Genomic DNA, 25,119 nt, shown 5'->3' with positions numbered 1-25,119 from the left:
GATATATGTCTGAGATAACTTAGCGGTGAACGTAAGTACATGGGACTTTGCCAAGTTACACAGCCTCAGCTGTTGTCCCTGCAAACAATGGGGGGTCATGTTTTGCCATGTGTCTGGAAAGGCTGGCATAACCGCAAATCACTGAGAAAATAAGTCTTGCTCCTCACTGTAGGGACTGAGAATTTAACCAACTCTTCTTTTCTTCCTGCTCTGGAAGCAGCTGAGGTCCTAGCGTGATAGTTATTCCTTGCATTTGTAGTGAACCAGGCTAAAGTCTCCTGCACCGCACAAGTCCAGATTTGGGAATTGCTAACAGCATTTCCAGGTATTTCTTTAACAACTAGTTGCCAAATTCTAGTTAATTTGATTAGGCTCCGTGAGAGTGCAAAGAGACTGCCCATATGGCCTTTCTCTTAAGAAACTTCTGCTACTCTCCGTGACTTAAGAATGCACCCTAAGAGCTCTCGCCTACAGCTCTGAAGATCATGCTTCACATGGGCTGCTAAGGGTTCCAGCCATGTGTCTTTCATTCCTGAGACTACATTACCTACAAAAGAAAAAAGAAAAAAAAGCAAAAAAAGCTGTACTTCTCTTTAAACATTGAAAAACATTTTTAAAACACTTTAGAAAAATATTTTAATTAAATTGAAAATTTCTAAAGATCTGTGAGTTAACTTCTGCAATTTCAAATTTATCTAGGTGGTAGTTCAGTGTGTTGGTCTACAAGTCATCTTCTAAATCATGAAAGAAATGGGAATTACTCTTTTAACTGAGATCCTAAATGATGCTATCAGCATATATCCTCAGAAAGTAAATCTTCACTCTTCGATGTTGCTTCACTGCTCAGGTCTGATTCACTTGAATACTTGGTGGACTGTCTCACCTTCCAAACCATAAAACTTTCCTTCATAACCAGTGTCACAATTTAGGTTCAAGCTGTGGGCCCTGTGCCTAGACATGTACTTTCAGGTGTGGCCAGCTGAAGTTAGTGGAGGATTGCATAGGCTGAGGACCTATTTGCACGGGTAAATTAATGAGACAAAGCTGCAGGAAGGAGCACAAAGTGCTGTAGGAGTTGATGGACAGGAGTCAGTGGGTAGTTTTCTCTTTCTTGTGCTGATACCCCAGCCGAGCACTAAAAAGGACAGCACCTCTGGTTCTTCAGGAGCTGCCCGATTTTTTTTTTTTTTTTTAAATGCCTTTAATCATTCTGTTTGCATGCAAAGTCAAGTGGAGGTCCTGAACATTACTAGTCAGTGAAACTCCCCTGTTACTGTGAGAGAGTTAACCCTTGAATTGCAATTTTTGCTGCTAGCCAAGTCACTACTTTGCTATCATTTTTCTTTGCTAACCTAAATTGTTAAAATAGATTTGGTTTGAGTAATCAGTGACTTTTTTTAATGCTTAAGTTGGACACTGAAACTGGGCAGCTGGTCTCTCCTCCCTTCTGGAGCTGCTTCATCACTCTGAAATGCAGGTGTTAGCCCAGAGCAAATGTGACTCTTTCTGGCCCAAGTTGCATTCCATGTCTGGAGTTCCCCAAATCTATGCAGTGAGGTGCTTGCATGGTTACTTATCACTCTGATACCAGCATGTGTTTCTAGCATTCATGATTACATCATCCAAATAACCTGGCAAGGTTGAGAGTGTTAGCATGTATTTTGTTTTTTAATGAATGGGCAAAATGAAGTACTGAAAGCACAGGGGAAAGGGTTTGAAAAGTACAAAGGCTCATAACTTCTACTGAAACTAAAGACAGTTTGTTTCCAAGCATATCCCTAAGTGATTTGCCCATTGTCATTTAAAAAGCTTGTGAAGAATTAAATCGAGGTCTCCTAAGCGCAAGAGCATCCTTCTTCCTTCAGGGAAATGTTCATTCATAAATGCGATCCAAGCCCCCAAATGTTTTTTATTAGAAATTAAAAAATAATGCAGCTATCACTTTCAAGTCTGAAAATATTTTGGTTGCCAAAGGTGCTTGACTGTGCTCCTTCAATAGGAGGCTGCTTGATTTGGAAATCTTGGTCCATAAATAATTAGGAGTATTGGCAGGTTCAGTACTCTGGAGCATTAGGTAACTGGGTTTGTGTAATCTACACTCTGTTAGAGCCCCACAGAAGTGAGAAGAGATCATATACGTGCATAAAAGGAGCAAAGCTTCAAAAGGCAAATGGTCAAGAGGGTGGAGAGGCCATAAGTTAACTTCGGTGATGTTTGGCTTGGGGAGGGGCTTCAAGGGCTTTGGCTGACATTCAGGTGGAGCTGACTGCGCTGGAGGTCCATGCTCCCACGGAGGGAGCTGGAGGGATAGTTACATTAGAAAATGCCATGAAATCTTTATGCAAAGAGGATGTGACATAGAACTGCAAGGTCTCCCAGGGAGAGAGAAGAAACCTCTTCTTTAGGTTACAGAGGAGCAGAACTGTGGCAGGACCACCAGACCTGTACCAGCCTGAGGGTGGTATCTCCCTTCTTTGGTGGGATGGAAGTTGTTACAGTCCTGGGTCTAGACTAAGCAGAAAGAAAGACTCCTGCATAGCTGTAGGAACTAAAGGTAGTGAGCAGGCAAGCTGGGAGCCCAGGGCTTGCCAGATCCCCGTAGGGCGACTCTCGCTGCTCTAGGAACCAGCGCTGGGCCTCGGCCAGTCTGCCTGCCTTTGCGCCCACCTGCAGAGGGGCTCACGTCTGCTCTCTCTACCAAGAATGCTCTCAGAGACATAAGCTGCCAACATAAGCTACATTTGTTTATTTTATTCTCCCTCTCTTTTTTTCTAGTGAATGCCTTCTCTCACCCTCAGCCTTGCCCCCCCCCCACCTTTTTTTGGTTTAAATTGTTTGGCTTGCAAGCCCCATCCCTGGGGAGACTCCTGGGCAGAGATTCACCTGGCTGGAGCCAACTGGCAAACGCAGCCTTTCGCAGACAGGACAGGAGGGCTGGTTGGTTTGAACAGCTTCACCTTCAGCCAACAGGAAAATAAAATCCTATTTTTGGAGAAGGATTCTGTTGGCCTGAAGACCTGCCAGGATTCTTTGGTGCAGCAGCTGCCAGACTGCCTCCTTTACTCCATCAGGGAAAGTGTTTTAAACTGAATCAGATGTTGTATACATACAACACACCCACCCACATGTGCACACCTGAAAAGGCCTTGGGGAAAGCAAAGGACTCGGTGCATCTCGCCAGTCTCTTCGCTTCCCTGAGGATAGCTGCTCCCAGAGACAAGAGACGAGAAGTCGTGGCATCTGCTCTGATGGGAGCAATCCTTTGGCTGACAGCAGCAAAAAAGGGCAGGATGCTCTGTTTTAAGCAGAGGATGAAAGGCAGGGGAAATAGGGATGTAATACCCTGATGCAGGAGAAACTGGTTCCAGTGTCTGTCTGGGTCTGGTTGTTCTCAGCAGAAGTCTCGTTGCGTCTGGTGCACGAGAGGATGCCCTTTGCAGGAAGCATGGAGGAACAGGAATCAAGGCGCTGTTGTAGGACCTGGAAGATACAGAGTTCATTACCAGTTCTGCTTTGGACTTCTCTGTGTTACCTGGGATAAATCAGTTCGCCTCTCTGCTTCAGTTCGCTCTCCAGTAGTGGTGCCTCACCTTCCTCACTGAGTGCAGTGAGGACAACATCTGTACCGCTGTAAAGCGATCTTTTGGGGATGGAGAGGGCAATGCAGAAGCACCAGACACACCTGGGTCTTGCTTAGTACATCCCCTTGTATGCTTTTTCTCCAGCTCTGCTTTAAGCTTCAGCTTGCTCCTTTCATTGAATTTCTCCCTCAGACAATGCAAAATCCATTCCGCTGGGCTTTCATTTTCTCCTGTATTTCCCAGCTGTGAGCTAGAATCAAAAGTTTTGTCATACCTGACTTTAGCCACTGCAGAGGACCCCGCTGGCTCTTGGCCAGCAGAACATGTTAATCAAACATTTTCCTCATGGCTCTGCTGCCTTTAGCCATCTCCTCCTAGTCCTGGTCCTTCTCTCTGTGCCCCAGCCATCCCCCAGAACAGGCAGGATGCATGGCTGGATGTTTTTTGCTGGAGTGTTTTTCTTTGCCATCCCAAATCTTGAGCATAATTTCCAGAGACCAGGCTTCCCGGAAAAACAGCTGCACCCTGAGAACCAGCGGAGTTTTCTGTACCAAGAAAAACTGCACTTGCTTTGGGAAGGTCAGGAGACTGAATAGGTTAGGCTGTTTAATCCCTTTCACAAGCCTCCTGTAATGGGCTGCCAGTTGCAACCTGCCTGTCAGCCAGCACCATAAAACGCGCTTCCTGCCCCACGTGTTCTCCCGCAGCTCAGGCTCCGCGGGGTTGTGGAGCAGCGCACAAGAGAGGAGACGGCGCGGCTTTCAGACACGACAGGGTGACCAGGGTGATGAAACAAATAGGATAACAAAGTCCTCTTGTCCTTCCTAGGCTGCTTGTTACAGTTGAATAGCACTAGTTTTGCTCCCATGGGACACCTCTGTCCTTTAGGAGCAAACAGGAGGGGAGAGGCTCTGGGGGAACAACTTTTGCAGGCACGTGAGATCTAGTAAAATGGGGCGCTGTGGTCCCTGGATCTGTTACTGTAGTTTAAACTGCTGCTGCTTACCCCATGGCAAGAAAGTGCTTTCTTTTTTGGTAGAGACTTGAAAGATTGATTAGCTCCTGGTATGCATCGGACTGTGCTGTGAGAGCTCTCACAACATGGTTGAGCTTTGGAGACTGTATGGATGCTGAAACACCCTCCTTTGTGCCACAGCCATGAGCCTTTTCTCATTTAATGTGCAAAAGGACGGTTAGTACTTGCGTCACAGAGCTTGAGTGCTGGGCTAGGATGTCTAGGGTTGGTTGAATTGGTGCTGCTCTTTCTGTTTGTCCCCTCCTCTGGTTTCATCTTACAACATTGGGCCAAAAAATACCAGGGGACCAAATGTTGCCCAGAAATCTGAGAGCTGAGGCTGGGAGGGCTGCTAGTAACAGGAGAGCAGAAGGCATGTTAAGGGCCGAGCAGATGGCAGCAAGGACAGGGCCTTGTTGCTGAGACCTGTCCTGGGCCAATGCCAGCCCACGCTGTTCTGGGGTTTATTCTCCTTTTGCTGCCACCTTGACCCTTTCCCACCCCATCTCGAGGATGGGCAGAAGCCCCAGCTCCGGCACGGGAGCCAGAGTGTGTTGTGAGCGGGCCAGACCTGGTCATCTCCTCCATGGAGCTGTGCTTGGGAGTCCTGGGTTTTATTGCCGACTGTCTGACAGCGTAGTGTTGGCCAAGGGCACTCACCCCAGTTCCTCAGCTCTCTGCCTTTGAAACAGGAATAGTTTGCTTTTTGAAATACTTTGAGAACTACTGGTAGAAAGTCTGTATAAAAGCTAGGCGTTTATTAATTCTTGTTACCAAGTGCTTCGCATCTATGTTTTTATCTTTAAGCAATGAGGTTAGTACTAGGAACTAAGGCATAAAGAGACTAGTGGGAAAATTATGAATTTAAGTAGCTCTAAATAGCTGTAAATAACATCTGGACACTTTTATTTTGGTAGCAGAGTGCATTATTTATATCACTTTGGAAGAGGTTTAAACCAAACTTAGAAAATGCTACTCTTATTCCGGAGCAAACATTCCTCTTGATGATGATATGCTGTTGTAGCTGTATTAATTAGTTGTGTTAGTTTAAGTGGTAAAACTTTCCTGCCTCAGCAAGACCTTAGTTTGGTGGAAGACAGCCTGAGTGCGAGGCTGCTCAGTGGCATTCGTGGGTCACTTGGTGCCCAACTGTGTCCTCTAAGAAAGGGAGGATGCAGCAAGGAGAGTGCTGAGGGCTGCGTCTGAAAGCTGCAGCAGCGTAAGTACAGTATCAGTCTATGCACATTCATATTTTCCTTGGCAAGTTATATGACTGTAAACAGAAAAATATTCCAAGGCAGTTTTTTTCTTCTTGCCTGAGCAGTGAGTTTTCCTTACGCATCTCTGTTCTGATCTTATTGATTTTGCATGTAACAGAGATATTTTTCCTCTTTTTTTCCATTGAAGTTGCTTTCTCCCCCACCCTTTTATTATTTTTGACGTCTTTGTCTCTAGATGGCAGAAGGCTGATTCTAGTGGTTGCTTACCACAGCTTCTTGGCTTGTGCACAGCCTTGAAGGATGTAGTGCCCAGCTGGAAAAGCAGACAACTTTGCCATTTGCAGCGATGCCTGTAAAATAGGAGAACTGAATCCAAGCAAGCAAGCGATAACTTACATCTGTTCATGAGCAAGTACTGAACACTACAGAGAATTGGTACAGAGGAGGTGAAATCCTGGCTCTGAAGTCAGTGGTAAAATTGCAGTTGTCTTAAGCAGGTCCCCCACATTTCACCTTGGGTGTGACCAGCTATCTTTTTGCCTAGTTGTGTTGACCAGGAGTTGTGAGCCCTCAGGGGTGAAGGGAGATCTTGGATGACATTGACTGCAGAGCTTCCCAACACAGGTTTCCTGTTGTGGCCACTGTGACCATTTCACTTGTCAGTGTTGCTGATGGGTTCGCAGATGGCATGTTGTTGGCTGTTGTATTTTATTTTCCTCAGGTTTGGTTGTCCAAAGGAACCAGTTTTTGTAGCATTCGGTGGAGCAGACAGGAAGGGAGAGAGCATCCATGTGGCTCAGCAAGAATTGTCCCCTTCCCCATCTGCCCTTCTCTCAAGCTGTTATGTAGCCCAGGAACACAGTTCTGTTGCCCTTTGCATCTCATGCTCTGGTGGAGCCAAGGAAGGATGTAAGGCAAATTTATTGTGACTTCTAGTCTGTGTCAGAAGTAACACATGCACTAGCAGTTGCAGCTTGCTGGTGTTTCTGAAGTGTATCTTCTGGTCTAGCTTCATCGTAAGGAATACTGCTCACGCTCCACAGGTGCTTTGCCACAAACCAAAGAACAGAGAGCAGGAATGATTGTCCTGCTCTGAACTGAAACACGCAGGGATACACTCTGGCTGGGAAGTGTTTTGTATGCAAGCAAGTTTCTTAGTTACTTGGTTTTCCATCCTGATGCCCACAGTCAGAATATTGTGCAAAAATTAAGGAGGATTTTAGCCTTGGCCAAATTAAGCAAGTCTAGGAGTCAGAGCCTGGGATTAGGCTCTGCATGTGCTCTATCCATGGAGAGCTCCTCTAGCAGATGATGATTTTCCTTCTGGTTCAGAGTCAAAGGAGGTGGATGCTGCTTCATATTTTATTTCTGCCCTTTTTTAAGGAACATGCAAGAAAAAGTGGAGAAGAGCAGAACTCTTACCTCAGTCCCAGAGCCTCCCCAAAGCACCCTCTTCTGCAGGTGAAATTCAGAGTATCCCTGAGGCTGCTGTTATTTGAGCTGGTCCCTAATAACTCTCTGCAGCCTGCTCCTTGCCAGCCCTTTGCTTGAATGGAGTCCAATCTCAGGAGAAAATTGAGTCTAACCCATCTTAAACTCAACTGCTTCCTTCTTGAAAACAGAGGTATAGTGGCTAATGGGGTTTACTAACCACAGAGGTTATGTACCCCTGTGCTGTGCTCTTACTGAGGGAAATAGACCAAGACAGGAGAAGGAAAAGCAAGCTGGTATATGATATATTTGCACGTGGAGAATCAGGGGGCTTAGGAGAGCACAGGATCGGTCTAAGAGTGATAGAAAGTGTCACACCGTCATGTTCTGGCTCTGTTTCAGCACCTCTACCCCCTTTTTCATAACTGTTTGATGTCTTTCAAATTTTGTCAGATAAAATACGATGCAGAACTCTCTTGCGGTCAATTTTCATGTAGTAAACATGGCCTTTTGCAACTCCAGGGCGTGGGCTGTAACAAGCTTGGAACCATTTACTCCTTGGCAAGCTGCAAGTTTATGAATAAATTGGAGGAAACTTTTTCAGCATCTTTCATCAGCTTCTTTAAGCATCTGCATGGGCTCCAGAAGCATAAGCTAGTCAGCTATCATAAGAGAAGGGAGTATAGTTAAAATGATTGTGTTAGTGGATAGGATGAGATAATGCAGGAATTGCCATCCATTGACAACCCATTCCTTGGAACAGTCAATGTGGCAAGGTTTATGAATTCTTCTGGAGCATGCAGGATTTCTGGTTGACTGTTACAGAAGTATTGTGTTTATCAGTAGGATGTTTCTTCCTAAAAGAGGATAGGAAGCATTATATCTTTAAGCACACAGTTTGATCTTCCAAATGCGGGATTTTTTTCTCACTTCATTCCTCAGCATAGCACCTTTTCATTCCCTTTATCAGGAAGAATTTGCTTGTTAAATGATTGGTCTAAAACAGTGCTCAAAGGGGCTGCAGGACAGACATTTTAGGAACCTGACCCTGCAAGGTGCTGTATGTCTTCCCAGTCTTCAAGATTCCCCATCGTGTTCTCCTTTGTGTTGTGTTGACCTCCAGGAGCAGCTCTCGGGCAGCCTTTCTCTGAGGCTTACCTTGCCCTGGCACTCTGCTCAGGGTAAACAACATCCTCAAGAGCCATCATGAGGACTTTCCTCTGCTTGTCACTCCCCAGGGACTACTTTTAACCCTTTCTCCCCAGAATTGCCTGCCTGTCCAGGGTGCCAACATGAGCAACAGGAGGTCAAGAGCAGATTTTGCAGCACCCTTCTGCATGACTTTGCCTGGAACACGGTAGCCAACATGGAAATGATTCCAGATACAAGCACTGAATAGGATCCATCAGGATATGTAGCTAGTTTCAAGGCAAACAGGCTCAGGGGTTAAATTTCCATCCCTAAGGGGAGAGAGACAGAAATCTCCCCTGTGCCAAGGCAGGTCGATCAAACCCTAATTGGCTCTAATTGATGTTAACCACAAGTCACTGAATTCTTTTCCTACACTTGAAGGTCACTCAAGTGCAGAACTACTTCCTGCCTCTGCAAACAGCAGTTCCTGCCTTTCTGGTCTGACCATCCTCTCTGACCCTCTCCTCTCCCCATCTGTAATGGCAAGCGGGCCCTTGCCCCAGCCAGAAGAGAAGTGATTTTGGGGAGCCTCCTCTGAGTTCACAACCATCCAGGCCTCACTGCAAACTGCGCCCATTTATTTTTACTATTTTATGGTGTTCTTCAACTTTCATACCTTTGTAAAATACCACTGCTACCATTTTATGCAGCTGGCTTTACTGGGAAATGTTCTCAGTGTAACTCTGTGAGCATCCAGGTGATCTGATGAGCAACCTCTTTTGGATAGCACTGTCAGCACAGGAGCTCCAGTTGTGTTGACTTATTTCACTTGTAAGCTAGGCAACGTAATCTTCAGGTTTATATATTTCCTGTTAGACATGCTGATGTACTTAGGTGAAGCAGAAGAAGGGCAGAAGCACTGACTTCCACCCCTTCCCTCTGCTATGCACACTCTCATTGTCTTTCTGCATGGAGCTACAGAAGCCTTGCCTGATGTGTGAGGTGGGCCTGGGGCTGAAAAATGGTGTTAACAAAAGGCGCAGTTGATCAAGGGCTGGGTGCAGCAAGAAAGACGAGGTTTGGATAAGTCAGGTTCAGCAGTCTCAGCAATGGATGCTTTTTGCAGCATGGCCAGGAAAAAGGCCTTCCTGTTTCCTCGTTCATCCTTCTTCTCCAGACTCCCGTTAGTGCGCAGCTCATGGCTGAGCCTTGTGCTTGCCTGGTTACCCCTCACTGGCTGCAGGAGAGAGGACTGAATCAGAGCTCACAGCCATGCAGAGCTTTTTGCTGAATGGATGCACTGGTGGAGTGGGGATGGTTTGGATGAGGACTAGCAGGCTAGTTGGGCCCAGACTTCCTTGTGACCCAGTGTCTACCAAAAAGTTGCACTGAGTGCAAGGGGAGCAGTTTTTAAGCTGTCTGTTTTTATACCAGGATGCATCAATAACTAATACTTGTGTTTGCCTCCTCTCCTCAGGGTTTTCCTGGTGATTTTGGAGAACGAGGACCTCCAGGCATCGATGGGAACCCAGTAAGTTGGCAGCTTTTCCCCTTCTCTCTTTGCGTTTTGTTAAATGCCACTCTGTCCTGCATCATGTTGGTTAGAGCTGAAATAAGCTCTCAAGAGTCTGGTGGCAGTCATTAGCGTTTTGTTGTTGTCTCTCCTAAAAAACAAACGTGCGCCTCTGCCCTGCTTGTGCCTGCTGCTAATTCCTGCATTTGACTCAACATCCAGTAGCTCTCAGGTCATCATGTTGCCATCTGCTTTCTGTTTATCTTTTTTCTTGCACTGTGGTCCTGCTAGATGCTTTCTCACCCTGGCAATACAATTTTAAGAAAAGTGAAGTGAGAGAAGGGAGGGATGTTTCTCCTGATGAGCAGGCCGTGTTTGGAGCATGTCATCCATGCCACACGGCCTGGTGCAAAGCCCATGACGGACACAGGAATCACTCTGACTCTAGTTAGCTCTGTATGAAACTTCTGTGAAAACAGCAGGGAAACGGGGTTTGCAGACAGAAGGACATATCATCATATGCCAGCATAGAGGGCTACCTCAGTGCGTGTGAACCCTCAGAGGAGCAGGTTTGGTACTCAGTTGCGTGGAGGTTTGAGGTGGTACACAGAAATTGAAGCATTTGTCTCTCCGTGTTTTCAACATATCTCATTTCCTGATGCAGGTTAGCAAGCTAATACCACTTGTGTATCTCATTAGGCTTGTAGATGCGTGAGTTTCTAAAGTATTTGGAGCTTAGTACCTCTCCTCATCTGAGGTGGAAGCTAATACCAGTGCAAGAAGTGCCAGGTTGCCAGCACCGGAGCCTGGGCGCTCCAAGGAGCAGGCAGGGCCCAGGAAGCCATAGCTCAGGCTGCCGGCTCTCCTGCCCCACACGGCAGCTGGCCCCCACACTGTGGTGACAGAGGTCTCCAGGGCACTGAGTTCTTGTCCTAATTCAGGTTTTCGTCCCACCCCTGCTGACTCTTTAAGAATGGGATGTGTTTCCTAGGAATTGGGTCAGGGTGGTCCCAGAAACATCTTAAGGAGCTGAATGATGATAAGATTTATTTTGCTCTGCTCTTGTAGCAATTAGTACCAAAGAGTTGTACACGTGCTGTGTTTTCCGCTGCTCACAAAACATGCCCTAGTGGATTGCAAAAGTTCTCAGATGTATTAATTATTCAAAATGATTTTCTGAATGGTTTTGTCAGTTCTCCATCAATTAGCAGATGATCATCTTTGAAATTCATGTTGCGTTGGTTGTTTAACACACAATCACAGTTGTGTTCTTGGTGTTTGGTGGAATGATTTGTGTGAAGTAACCCACTCCACATGTGTCTTTAAGTTCCCATTCATCATATACTCAACATAAAAGTCATTTTCCACAAGCAACTCTAATCAGCAAATCTAATCAGCTCGGCTGTACTGCAGCCTTCATGGGAATTCAGCACAAGAGTCATGAAAGCAGTGAACTGAAAGCATTAGATTCCCAAGGAATACTTCTGCAGGACTTTTCTCATCTTGCAGTTAACTGAAGCTGCGGGTCAGAGTGGAACTAGCAGTCCCAAAGTAGAAGACTTTCTAGATTGTATTACTATTTCCTCCCACCAGCCAGCCCACCAGGAAGAGCAGGAATTCTGGAGGTCACAAAGACTTCTTTTTCCACATAACTTGTTTTGTTTTCTTTTAAATTTGCAAAATATCTATGCCCCATTCAAAAGATGTGCTTAATGTTAACTAAATGCCAGTTCCCAGAGCATCGGAGAGAAGCAAATGTCCTTTCCTTTAATTCATCCAGAAGGATTGCTGCTCTTTCATCTTATCAACGGATTTTAAATATTAATGTGCCTTGGAGATTGTAGAATGAAAACAGATTGTTTCGGCTGACTTAAAGGGAGGTTCACAGGGTCACAAGTGGAGTCACAGACACAGAAAAATGCCAGAAAGTCTGTTTGTGGAACACACAAATATGCCGAGTTTGGTAGGTGGAGTGTGCAGCTAAATTGTAGGCAGGCGGGCAGGCTGCCACAGGTCCTGAACTGCCCCTTCCTCTGTGTGATCCACTGAGCGCTTGCGCTGCTGCCGCCTCTGCCGTTGCATGGGGACAGCTGAACCCGACTGTCTCTGATCTTTCCATCCCTTCCAGACAGAGGAAAGGCTCATGCAACCGCAAGGGTGTTTTTCCCTCTTACCAGCTTGCTGAGAACTGTCGAGCCATCACATTCCGTATCCCCTGTTCCCGGAGTGCTTAAGCCACTCCAATTAGTCCCTTAAGCAGAGGAATTAGACATGGGAAAGGACTGTTGATTCATCTCCTTGTCTCTTGTCCCAGTGCCAGATTCACGTGCGGCAAAGGAGGATGGATCCTCATTTCACTTGCAGATCAGGGATCAGGCTATCATTACTGATAGCTGAGAAAGGGCACCTGTGAACCCTCCCTTTCCCAGGCCAGCGAATGGCTCAAATGAGCATCTGGTCCTTTCTCCCTCTCCCAGAGGAATCCACCTCCTCTTCTTCCCAAGAGGAAAACCTGATAGTGAGCTTGCATTAGACACAAAGCTGTGCATATCCACATTGACCCTTTCTCTTGAGGAATATCTACATGACATAACTCAGAAATGTAGCCAGTCCTGTCTTGGGGGCACCAAGAGCAACCATCTACCCAGTCTTTATCCCACCCATGCTCAGAGCCTGCAGAGCTTGCCAGGAAAGCCAGCTCCTGCGCTAGACATTCCTGAGGATATTCCCTCTCCTTGCTGAACCTAACAATGCCAGGCCTGGACTGAATGTTTGAAGTCGACCTTATTACAGTAGCTTGGAGGATGCAGAAATCTCACCCATGAGGAGCAATTGCTCCACAGATGTCCCAAGTATGCAGGAAAGGAATTGGCCATGAAAAAGCAATTTTAGACTGTTTGAGATTATGAAACACTTTTTGTGTGCGCTTGCCCAATAGTCCTTTACTCCACTTCCCATAAAATAAACACACATAACCCTTTGCCCAAGAAGGCCGAGCACGTTTAGTCATGTTGCATCCCCCTCTCTCATTCTTTCACTAGGCAAATCTTTCCATAAAAGGGGAGCTTTATTGCACTGAGGGGGACTCCACCAGATGTGTGCCATAAACTGAGTCAGTGTATCAAAGAAAGTAGCCAGCATGATCTAGAGCAGGGGTAGGGTTGTCTGAGCCAACAGGAAGTTTATTATTTTCAATGCACTTGTTTTGAGAGGCCTTGCTGGAGGTGGAGGTGCCTGTGTAAGCTCTGTATTTGAGAGCAGGTCTTTGCCTTGACAAGCAAACCAGCTCTCAAGGCAACAAGGGAGCGGGTGACCTGCCGAGGAAGACAAAGGGCCCAACGGAGTGTCACGTAGGGGTTAGGTAGAAGTGCTAAAGTTTTTTKKGGGGGGGGGGGGGGTGGGGGGTTGGGTTTTGTTGGTTGGTTGGGTTTTTTAAGTAAAAAACAGAAAAGCACTAAAGTACTTGGAGGCTTAGAGAGGTGATTCGTATGGGTCTGAGGCAGCTTCCCTGCTGCACTACACCTGGAAATGCCATCAGGCACCTGCCTGCATGACTGACCCCTGCATATCTTGGGAAATCTGGCACAGAGGGAGCTTGTGGTGAAGCTGGGAACTCTAGCCAAATCTCTTGAGCCCCAGCCCAGTGCCTTGACCACAAACCCCATTAGCAGTCTGTCCCTCAAAATAGCGAGCTCTGAGCCACTTTTGGAAAGCCTCTAAGAGGAGCTGGCTCTTTCCAAAGTTCCCTGCTCAAGAGCTGACTGGAAGAGATGGCAAATGGGCACAGAGTGGGGAGGAAATCCCTGCAGTTCATCTCCTGCCTTTTACAGTGTGATGAAAAATGATTTGTCTTGCAAGTAGTTGGCAAGCTCCCTGCTGCAGAGATAGAGGTGCTGAGCCATCGCCCCATGGACACGCTGCAGCTGCTGCAGTCCAAAGGCTAGGGTTTTTTTGAAAATGAAAGACATGGCTAGTTTATGGTTTGGGCTACTAGCCGGTGCCCTGGTGGATGAGGCAGAGCAGAGAAGAAGGTAGGCCTGGGGAGCCAGCTTCCTTCCTAGTGTCCCCGTGCTGAAGCAGGTAGGGGGGTATGTTGCAGAGCAGCTGTGCTGGGGCACAGTCCTTTCTCTTGCAGCCCGCAGACACTATGAGAGGCATCACAGGCTGCATGGTTGCTAGTTCCGTATGAAACCACCTCTCCTCTGTGCTCTTAGATACACAGGGAGCAGCCCTGAGTCACAGCCTCGGAGTTCCCCATGTGCTAAGCACTCTTCCAGGTCCCATCGGCCAGCACTGGAAGCCAGCGTCCCCTCTCCCCAAATTACACAGTTCAGTTTTCATCTGAGTCCAGCTTTTATTTTTATTGCTTCTTAAGTACTCCCCAAAAATTCTCCTTCCCCAATATAAAGCAGCAGCTTGCCTCTCTTTTCCACCTTTGCTTTGCTGTCGCGGTCCCCCTCCCTGCCGCTTGTCCCTCTCCATCGCACCCACCGCCCTCTCCCTCCCTGCGCCTTCCTCTCACCTGGGGCAGGCTCTCTCCGCCTGCCTCCCCCTGCTTGTCCCCCCACACACACACACACACATGCAGTGAAACGCTTCTTTTACGCAGCCTGCTCCTGGGAGGGGGAGTCAGTCCTGCAAATAAGCGCAGAACAAGAAGTAGCCTTGTGTCTGGAGAGGCTGCCCTCCTCCCAGAGCACACGCTCGAAGATGGGAGCTCTGGATCACTTGGGCTATGGGAAGGGACTGTGGGGGGGACGGAAGGGGGAGGGACAGGCTTTTCCCTTCCCTTAAGCCTTGAAACACTGAGCTGCTTTTCAGCCTCTGTTTGTCTACAAAGAGTCCGTAACTGTGTCGGTCTGTCTTTCCTTTTAGGGAGAATTGGGAGCCCCAGGTCCTCCTGGAGTCCTTGGACTCATTGTAAGTACAAAAACAAACGGAGATGTGGCTTCTCGGGGCTTTAACCCTTTCAGCTCGCATAACTAGGCGCAGATTTTCTCCTTCCTGTGGCAGTGCAGCGAATACGATGACTCCATTTGTATGGAGGAGGGCGGCTAAAGGCATGACTTCTGGAGGGGAGAGGAGGTTGCCTGATGGACTGAGAGGTGGAGGAGGGCGAACCCTATTTAAACAAAAGCAAATAGAATAAGGATTTACTGTCAGTGCCCCTTTTCTTAAATAACTTGCCCTTTTGATAACATTTGCCAGGGTATTTTTTCAAAGATGCAGTATTTCTTCCACACCAGGACCTGTCGTCTTCTAAAAAACAAGTCGCTGTAAGCAGTAACCTAAGGATGCACGGTTCTTGCTCACTGGAAGGACCGTGTGCAGGAACAGTCTGTCCTCTGGGTATACAGGAATTTTATATGCTCTGTCCCCATCCCATCACTAATCCAGGTAATTACACACACAGCCAAATTCCACCCTTCATTCTGCTCTTCGTTCCACCCTTCCTCAGCAGCACATAAATGGCTGTAAGGATGGGTGGCCGCTCATCCCCAGGCAGCTGTGCTGTGGGTTAGTGAATGCCCAGCTGAACATATTCTCATTTATTTTAGTGCTCAGTACTTGTTTCAAGTTATTTCCTTCTGTGCACAAGAAGTGGTAGGCTCCGCTGGTACTAAAGCATTCTTCCAAAATGATTCCTCTTCTCTTACAATAATCTACGAAAATTTGACTTGCAGTGAATGATTGAAACCCATCTCCTTTTGCCTTTTCATAATTTAAATCACAGGGGCATATATGTCAGCTGATATCAAGGCCTCTATGGTACTAGACACATAGCAAACACCCAGAAAGCTTAGTCTATTGAGGAAAAACAGAGAACATGATGGGATAAGCATACCCGTCTTGCAGATGGGGGATTGGGACAAAGGTGGATTAAGGCCGCAGAAGCAGTCTGTCATGGAGTCAGGAATTAGATCTCTATTTCCCCTTGTTACTGGAGATGAAAAGAAGCTACTGTAGCCATAGTAGCAGAAAGGATGTGCTCCTAGCAAAGAGCTGTGAGAGGAAGATTGCCATTTAAAAGAATATAATTGAAGGTATTGTCCAAATCGGATCACGTTAATCACAGCTTTTAGGGAGACTTAGCTCAACCTGGTTGCTGTTATCTTAATGATATTTGTTAGAAGGTAAAAGTTCAGACCCTGTAAATGTTACAAGGATGTTTTTCAGCAATGATGGAGTTAGAGGCTGCCTGTCTTCCCCTCCTAGCTGGACTAGTCAGTGCCATGCCATCAGGTGCTTGGGGTAGATCAGAGGCTAGAAAGGACAGATTTTGCCTGGGGCTGATTTGAAATGATAACACCACATGGAAATAGTGCGGTTTCTCTCCTGCCTTTGGGATTGTTACGTTTTTGTCCCACATTGGCTGCAGCAACCCAGATTGGCACCAAATTCTGAAGTGTAATCAAACTGCTTTTTTCTTAACTGATCCCAAGATCTAATATTGCTTGACTTATGCCAGGAGTCGGGTCCATCACCAGATATCTAAAGTCTGTTGCTTCTCTGTCTTGATCCACTGTTATTTCGGTCTCTAGCGACAGCCCAAGTACTAATAATTTTGTTGAGTAGTTCTGCTTTTGCTGCTAACTCTTGTCTGTCTTAAACTTGGAGTCTTTCTCTTCCCTCCCTTTCCAGATGAAGAAATCATCAATTCTGTTGTGAGCTTCTTCCTAGCTTTGATTTTAAGGCAGAAGGTCAGTCGTTTGCAGTGCTGGTTTTCAGAGGTCACTTGCTGCGGTGGTAGCATTCGGCTCACTGCTGTCTTTCCCAATTAGTCCATTGGTACCATTCTAAGTGGATAAAAATTTGAGGCAATGCAACAGCCTTAGGCCCTCTTGGAACTTCTTCCCTCCTTAGGCCTGCCTTAGATGTATTCCTTGAGGATTATCTTCTTCAAGACCACCAGCTTAAGAATGAGAGGTCTTCTCTCCCTAGACATCAGACTTATGCATTCACTTTAAAGAAACATGGAATTTTCTCCATGGGAATTTTGCCTTCCCCAAAAGAAAGTCACAGTATTTGAAAAGCAGAATTTGACTTCACAGGCTATTGTATTCGTTTTTTCATCTCTCCTTGTCTTTGACGTGAGCTTTTGGGCTCTCTGTGTGCGCTCTGAGGCCTTGTAACCACTCTCTCCTCACTCGCTGTTCAAGAATGTGCTTCCTCCATGTCTCGGGGCACTGCAGACTGACCTGACGCACAGCGGTGACGCAGACCCCGTCTGCCATGCTGGGGCCTCCGGCAGCGGGGCTGGGGCTGCCCGAGGGGGCTCCTGCAGAGGAGGGTGAAGGCTCTGGGATTCGAAGCGTGTGCAGTGTGCCAGGAAGAGTTTTTTCCTTGATTCAGTTTCCCTACATGAGAAATGCCGGCACTGCTGTTCTGCAAGAGGCATTTTGTAACCCGACATATCTCAAGCGGAGGGGGAGAGAGGATCTCTCTCGCATGCTTTGTCCAGGGCACTCAAACCGAGTCCAATCCTGTGCCCAGGGGAATACACGGCTCCTGATTCCAGGATGCTGAAGCATCTCTAGTGAGATTGATCTAAGAGCGACCTCCTCCTTCCTCCCATCCTCATGAGGAGGGGAGCAAACCCATCCTGCCTTCTCCTCTCTCTCTGCATCAGGGGACCTTGCCCCATGCTAGGGGCACCGGGCTCCCGCTGGAGGGCACGGAGATGGCAGCCCATGTGTTTGCTCCAGGCTGGCCCCCGATCAGCCACTTCCTTCCTTCACAGCTACAGCCGCCCCCGGGGACTGGCCTGGCTTCCCAGCTGCCTCCGCGCACCCTGCAGGTGTTTGGGCTCGCTGCGTAAAAGAGGCTGAAGAGCAGAATTAGATGTAACTAAAGCCTCTTGCTCTCCTAATTAACTGTGTGGGCAAAGCTTTAAGTAAACGTGTTTCTACAAGAAGCCTTTATGCTGGGAGCTATGAAAAGGGCATCTGTTAGTGCAGCCGCAGCTCAGCGCTCATGGTGTGGCTGCAGCCACGTGACTGCCTGCTGGAGAGGTATTCGTTCAGCAAAGCTTTCCCTGTTTATTTACGCATTACAGGCAAGGTTGGTGCACCCTATCACTAACTCCCTTCATGGGGAGAAGGCAATCAAAGCCTGTTTAAATGTAGTCCATTGAAGGCTTTCTTTTATATATGCGTATGCAGGCACAGAGAAAACACAAACTCTGATGTCCTTCTGTGTTGCAGTTTTTCATACGAGTCCTGATACATCATGCCATGCTGCCTTCTCTCTGCAGCAAATGGCCAAGCTGCAGAGGCATCTCCCTGTTTCTCCTCTTTTCTGCCCATCAGTATTAGATATCAAAGCTGGGTTACAACTCAGATACCTTGAGTGTTGCCGCCTTTGCTGTTTCGATCTGTCTTTTTTTTTCCTTAACACACCCTCAAACTCCCTCCTGAGAACTAGGGAATACCATGGTGAATTCTTTGAGGAGATGAGCAACTTCAGTAAGAACAAATGCACTCTAGGATTGTCATAAGCTGGATCAATAGTTTAATTTTGCAAATAGTGGAAGAGGGACATTTATCTATTCTAAAGTTAAAACGTATAAGAAAGATCAGACTTTGCAGGTGATTTCTGAATTAATAAGCCATTATTTTGCCATCAGTTTACTAGCTGAATTCCTTATCTACTCTTTAAGTCTACCCATGCTCCTTGTTTTGGAATCCAGCTGTAGTCCCCCAATGCCTGTAGGTCTCTGCAGGAGCAGGACCAGGATGCTCAGACGTTCTCGTGGTGCTGCATGCTTTGAACAGTTGCCATAGCTGTGCATGGGCACAGCAGCACCACGGGGCTGGGTGAACCGATTGCTGGGGATGACGTCCCTGGTAGCTAGTCGCCAACCACTTTTGGAGACTCTTCTTTGTGGTGAGAACAGGATGTGAACAGAAGCAGCTCTTCTTCCCCCACATGCCTGTGAGCATACACTCTGTGCCTTTTTACTTGGAAGCTGTTTATATGTTTAAAAACCTCTTGACTGGTGCCAGGATTGAGGCCAGCGGTACAGCTCCCGTTAACTGAGGGATACTGAGGGATCTGATAGGAGAGGAATTTCATACCACATATGGGTATCTGTTAGTTTTGCACCTAATGACTAGTGATTTTCTTTCTCTTACTAGGGTGACATGGGCTCTGTTGGACCTATAGGCTATCCAGGACCAAAAGGCTTAAAGGTGAGAGAAAAACTGAGCCTTGCGAGCTCTTGTCTGTCCACAGCAGGACTGAAGATTGTTCTGTTACGTGCTTGGGTGACAGCAGCTATCAGAGGGAAAGAATGGGCAGCAATCACATTTGTCCATTGACCCAGGCACAGGACTGTTGAATGCAACATCCCACTGGTGGTCTGCAGGAGGTATAAGTTACTGGAGAATGCCAGAGGTATCTTCCCTGTGCAATTCCAGACCCCAAGGGGCGTTTGAAGAACATGCAATGGAGTGTGCTTCGGGAGAAGCCTGGCCTTTGGCCTCAGGGCTGTGCCAGGTGGATGTGGGTGCTGTGGGTTTGAGTTGCCAGCCCCATCAGTGATATTGATGTCATGAACTTGCAGGAAGTCTTCAGGATGGCTCAGTCTCACTGGACTTCCTTTTGTTTCAGGGGCTGATGGGAAACCCTGGAGAACATGGACTGAAAGGTGATAAGGTGATCTGAATACTCCCTTATTGCACTGTGTTTTAATTTTGCATGTGAAATCCCCTTTCTAGCTTCTCTTTCTTTTCAGCATCATGTTACTGGTTCCACTCTGGCTGTCTCTGCTCCCATCCTTCCACCCTCCCTCCTTTCTTGACACTCCTGTTTTGATTTTTCTTCTTTTATGGTGTCTGCCCCCACCCCCTTTTCCACAGAGCTCTAGCATAGATTTGTTATGCTCAGCTCTTTGGAGCTTCTGTCTCTCACCAGTGATGACGGTGTGCTGTAGGATTAACTGGTGTTTCACTGTGCTTTTACATTTTTATACTGGTTACATGGTGGGATGGGGAGGATGATGAAGATTTAACAATGCTGACAGTCAGTTTACATTAATGCATTTGGGGGAAACACATGATATGACAAAGAAGCACAGCCCACCAGATCAGAAAAGCCATCTGGATCCCTGGAAAAACTGTTCTGTGTTAGGTACCTTTGTGCTTGTGTCAAGGGCTCACCTCAGTTCATCTTCTTGCCAAGAGGAAATTGCCTTATGCTGAATTGATATAAATCACCTTAAAAAAAAGAAAAAACAGAGGGGAATTGATTGCAGTGATTTAATGCTGCTGGCACAAAAACACCCAGCTTGAGCTATATCAGTATGAATCTGCATGTATAAATGTCTCACTGTCATAAGAAACATCTTCCTACAGATATTCAGTTGTAGGATTTATTTAGCCTGAAAGAGTGAGGGGTGCAATCATTTATTGTTGGCTCTGATTGCTCAGGAGGGCAATGCAAAGTGACCATTAATTGTATTCTCCTTCTGTGTGATGTTGCATTCTCTCATTAGATGTTTGCTTTTAAAGAATGATTTAGCTGCACATGGAAGAAGTAGTGTCAAGCCAGTTATTTCACAGCTCCATCCGTTATTAGCAGCTCTTTGCCAGTGCTCCGGTGTCTGCAGTTTCCATTTCTCCCCTCTACTATATTTTCAGTTTTGTTGAGAGGAAGGACAGGGTATGTTTGGGTAAGAGAATGGTGACTTAACTGCAGAATTATCCATCCCCCACAAAAGTCCCATGCTCAGTCTTGCAGCCCCTCTCTGGGGGTGCAGGAACACTTTCTCTCCCTCCCTGACTGCCTCTCCCGCTGCATTCTCCTTGGACAGGACAGACTCTTAGTCTCCTTCTCTGGAGATATTCAAAACCTGCCTGGATGCGATCCTGTGCAACGTGCTCTAGGTGACCCTGCTTGAGCAGGGGGGTTGGACTAGATGATCTCCAGAGGTCCCTTCCAACATCAACCATTCTGTGATTCTGCAACTCCTTCACTGGCTTTCTTTACAGTCCTTTCCTGGTCCAAGACTGACAAACCATTCCTCTTGCTCAAGCCTCCTCTGTCCCTAATGCATTGACTTTCTAATTGTATGTCCTGGGGTGCTATCAAACACTCAGATGAGACCAGTGATGATATCACAGCTAGAGAGAGCTTCCAAACAGCTTGTGTGTATCCTTTTCAGCAATCCAACAGCCAAAGGGCTGGGAAATACAGGATGGAGGAAAATCAGACCTACTTAGACACTGACAGCCACAACTGTCGTCATCTGAGGTGAACGCACGCAGCTGACATTGCAGTGAGGACAGCTTTAAGCCAAAGCAACTGAGTGTTCTGCACTTGTTTGCATGAGTATAGACAGGGTTTATCAGCTCTCCCTACATTAGGCAGAGGATTTGACCTGGTATAGCTTTGTGGATTTTTTTCAGTTACTTGATTTTCTGATTTTTGGTCTTGCTGTAGAGTTAATTGGCCCAGTTTATAATATGTCCCTTCTCCTACTGATCAAAAGGCTGTTCCATTCATTTACTCCCATGTTTCTTTAGTGAATTGCACCTTTCAGCCTCTTTAGTTTTTCTTACTCTATTTGGGCATCATGAGCAAAACCACTCGTCCCCTCTTACAGCTTGTTTACATTTGTTTTACTGTTTATGCTCTGGTACCGCTGAGAAATTTAAATGATACCTGATCTTGCTGCATATGCTTAGTTTGTAGCAAAGGAAAGACTCTGCCTTCAAAGAGCATGTGGTCTAAATGCACATGGGGTAGGAGGAAGGGAGGATTTCTGCCCTTCATGTTATGTGAGAGCTACTGAGTCACAGAGGTGACTCAGGAGGATGCTGCTGGTGGTGGGAAGTACACCCTGGCCTCCCTGACCCTGTCCTTGCTTGAATCATCTTTCCTCTTGCCTTCTGCCTCATTTCAATGAAAATGTTTTCCATCTTAGCCTTTATTAAGAAGTTGCATCATAAATCTTTCTTTGCCCCACTCATTTTTGCCACATGCTCTTTTGGTCTTAGAAATATCTGACCGAAGGAAGTGCCTGATGCAGGAAAAGAGGGCAGGATCTCTGTGTTCACTCAGTGCCCTACGGGGCCTGGGTCACAGGAAGAACCCTGCTTAGAGCAGAGGGACTGACTTGGATGGGAGGCTCCATTCTGTGATCTCTCACCAGTCACATTACTGTTCATTGCTGCTACTATGCTATTTTTAGGCAATAATACTTGATATAAAGGCTTTTTCTGATTGCTTACTATTCTTTTCCTGTCCATTAGATTTTGACTTCATTATAACCTTCCATCATCATCTTCAGTCAAAACTATCTTACTGCTATGACCAGAAACATAAGCAACCTCTCTGAACCTTGTATTTATTCTGTCTGTCTGTTGGTCTGAAAGTTTGCCTTCTGCCATTCTTGAAACATTGCCAGACTGTGATTGTGTGCAGGCTGCCTCTGCAAAGATCCTTATTCATACCTTGGTCACCTCCCAAGTAACACAGTGCTCCTCTCAGCTGGTGTTGAGGATGCAATTACCAGGGTGAACTTAGCAGACTGGTTAGAGATGACAGCCCAGCCACCACAAGTCTTTTCCCTGCACATCAGTGTGTCTTGGCTCAAACACACCCCTCCCTCTGTACCATGTTGAGAATACGAGCTCCCTGAGTTCCCTTAGAAGAGCGCGCTGTTTCCTCCAGGCTTCCACGCTGGTGCTTCTTTCCTACAATGCATTCCCTAGGGATGTTGCAGGAAATGGAAGGATTGACGCCCTACCATATAGAGCAGGTACCCATAAGTAGAAAGCGATGTTAAACTCTGGAAATCTTATTTACACTCCTGCTTGTGAACTGGGGTCAGAAAACCGTTAAAGATGCATGGGGGGGGTTGATCAACCGGCTGCCTAAGCTTCTTTTCTGAGACTTTAACTGGATACCCCAAACTGCTAGTCCCTCTTTGAAAGACCTGAGCCGTAAGCCAAGTGTATTGGATGTGCAACGGGAATGAATCCAGTTATCAGCAAGCACAGACAGTACCCAGGCTCAGTCAAAGGTAGCTGTCAGCCTTACACAACATGTCCACTCCAGCAGCAAATCAGCACCTTAAACCAGAGAGTCCTGGACTACTGAAGGCTGAATCTTGTATGAAGGTTCAGATGGATTCTCTGGAAAGCAGTTTCTAAGAAAGCCAATTAGAAACAGAGGCTTTTCTCAGAGGGAGGCGATGGACTATTGCAGAAGTCTCCTGTTGTAAGACCAGAGGAGAGGGGGATGACTGTACCAGCTCTCCCCTCTTCTGCTCCACCCCAGTTTTCAGGAAGCTAGTGAATGTGGAGTTAAACTTCAAACTAAAAAAAAAATAAAAAAAAAAATGCCTCAGACATTTGGCACCATCCGAAGTGCTGGATCAGCAGGAGTGGAGAGCAGCAAACCTCACTGCTCTGTGCTGACAGTAATCAGTAACCTTTTGTAATTAGTAACTCAGGGCAGCCCTGAGGGGCCTAACCCGTTCCATCTGCTGCTGCTTGCTGACTAGCACAGGTTTGAGGGGCAATCGGGGTTTTGAAAGTGTCCCACATCCTGCCCAGCAAGGGAGAGACTCTCCCCTCCCATCACAGTCTGCAGAACTTGGACTCTTCTGCGCACCCGTGTGCTGTTGCCTGTGCTTCACCATGTTACTTCCCCGGCATTGCCAAGCAGAGTTGGAGCATCTGTAGGTGCCAGCAGCACAGGCTACCTGGAGCACAAGCCGTGCAGTTCACGGCTGGCCTGCCCTCTCTGCTCGGGGTTGCTGTTCACGGTGGCTTTCTGAGGATGTTTTGATGTTTTAATTGCAAGTGTGCAATGTCATGCTAAACCAGTCTCTTTGGGTTGCAGTCCAAGTGTGTGGCCTTGCGCATCTTTGTCTTATTGTAGCTGTGGAAAACTCCCTTCATCCAAAAGCTGTCAGATCAGATGCAGCTAAAATGTAAGTGTGGTGAAGGGGTGACTAGATGGTGCCTGTGGTTCACAGGCATGTAACTGAGGCTTGCCACCTAGATCCATTGGGAAAAGGATCCTCTGGAAAATGAGTTGGTTTTCTACTTCCATTTGTATGTTTTTGTGGAGGCGGGCAGTGCACGGAGAGGGATGCATCTTCTTTTACAAGGAGATGTTGAATCATCATATAACCCTGGCTGAAATAAACAGTGATCTTGAAGACCATGTGATGTGATGAGTACAGAGGAAAGGTGAAGGAAGTCGAAATCCTAGCTACTCGTTCATAGAAAAGAGCTTTGTGAATCAGGACATCTGTAACTTGTGAAGGTCCAGCTTATTAAAATAACTTGAGCAGGTTTGCAGCATTAGCTCCCCTTACAATGCTCAGCAGAAGGTCTTGAAGAGTTGTCCAGTTGAGAGCAAAATGTGACTTCTGCACAGAGACCTGCCCTGGGTCCCCCACACAGTAAACTCACGTCACACTTGCAGATCTGTCGCTTCCCTCCTAGCCCCCTTTCTGGGTGGTGTTGTGTTAAGAGCAGCCTCAGCTTCTCTGAAGCTGCTGTTTCTTTTTATCAGTAAAACATGAAGCGTAGGCAATATCACATGTGCGAATCAGGTTTGTGGTTATGAATTGTATGTTCTTCCCCTCTCCATGAGCAGGGTCCTTGCAGCCCTTTTTCCTCATGTCAGCATCACTTCTTTTATAATAATAAACTCTCCTCACCTCTTTCTTCGTTGCCGTGTTCCTCACACTAAGGACACAGCCTGAGTCACAGTGTCAGGTTTAGTGTGCTCCGGGCAGCTAAAAGTGGATGCTCTAGTCCTCAGCTTTGGCTTCAGATACTAATAGTTAAAGTTGACCATTGCAGGTGGTTCATTCATGCCTCAATGTTTTTCTGTGTTAATGCAATAGCATGTGAACATCTTGCACGGAGCCCAGCTACAGATAAGGGCTGTGTTTTGTCTTTTCTACTTCCTTCTTACCCTCTCCAATGCCCGTTTCTCCGAGTTGTTTGAAAACTGGTTTCTCTGTCACACAGTCTCTGTCCCACTTCACTTAAAGGCCAGCAGTAAAGTTTTGTTCCTGCCTTTTGTTATGCTCAGGAAAGCCCTTTTTTTATAGTAGACATTTCTTAACATCCAAGTATTTCTTCTAAAGCAATATTTGAGTGGCCACTTACATTGTCCAGGTAGAAAACTGCTTAAAAAAAAAAAAAGCTTTTTTTTTTTTTTTAATGTGGGGTTAGCAGCCCCTGAGCAGCGTCGTCACTG

The 25,119-nt window shown here is 46.7% G+C and overlaps 1 protein-coding gene across 1 annotated transcript in view; it reads left to right on the top strand.

The window, feature by feature from the left end:
• Window positions 1–25,119, top strand: part of COL27A1 (collagen type XXVII alpha 1 chain) — a 168,403-nt gene that overhangs the window by 58,819 nt on the left and 84,465 nt on the right. The window contains exons 13-16 of the mRNA XM_026059675.1: window positions 9,856–9,909; window positions 14,767–14,811; window positions 19,029–19,082; window positions 19,504–19,548. Of these exons, the coding sequence (XP_025915460.1) occupies window positions 9,856–9,909; window positions 14,767–14,811; window positions 19,029–19,082; window positions 19,504–19,548 (198 nt within the window). The remainder of the gene's footprint in view (window positions 1–9,855; window positions 9,910–14,766; window positions 14,812–19,028; window positions 19,083–19,503; window positions 19,549–25,119) is intronic.

The sequence above is a fragment of the Apteryx rowi genome, unplaced genomic scaffold (genome assembly GCF_003343035.1).
Source record: "Apteryx rowi isolate R43461 unplaced genomic scaffold, aptRow1 scaffold_16, whole genome shotgun sequence".
Taxonomy (NCBI): domain Eukaryota; kingdom Metazoa; phylum Chordata; class Aves; order Apterygiformes; family Apterygidae; genus Apteryx; species Apteryx rowi.
The sequence above is the reverse complement of the archived record's forward strand: the minus strand, read 5'-3'. Positions and strand labels throughout refer to the sequence as shown.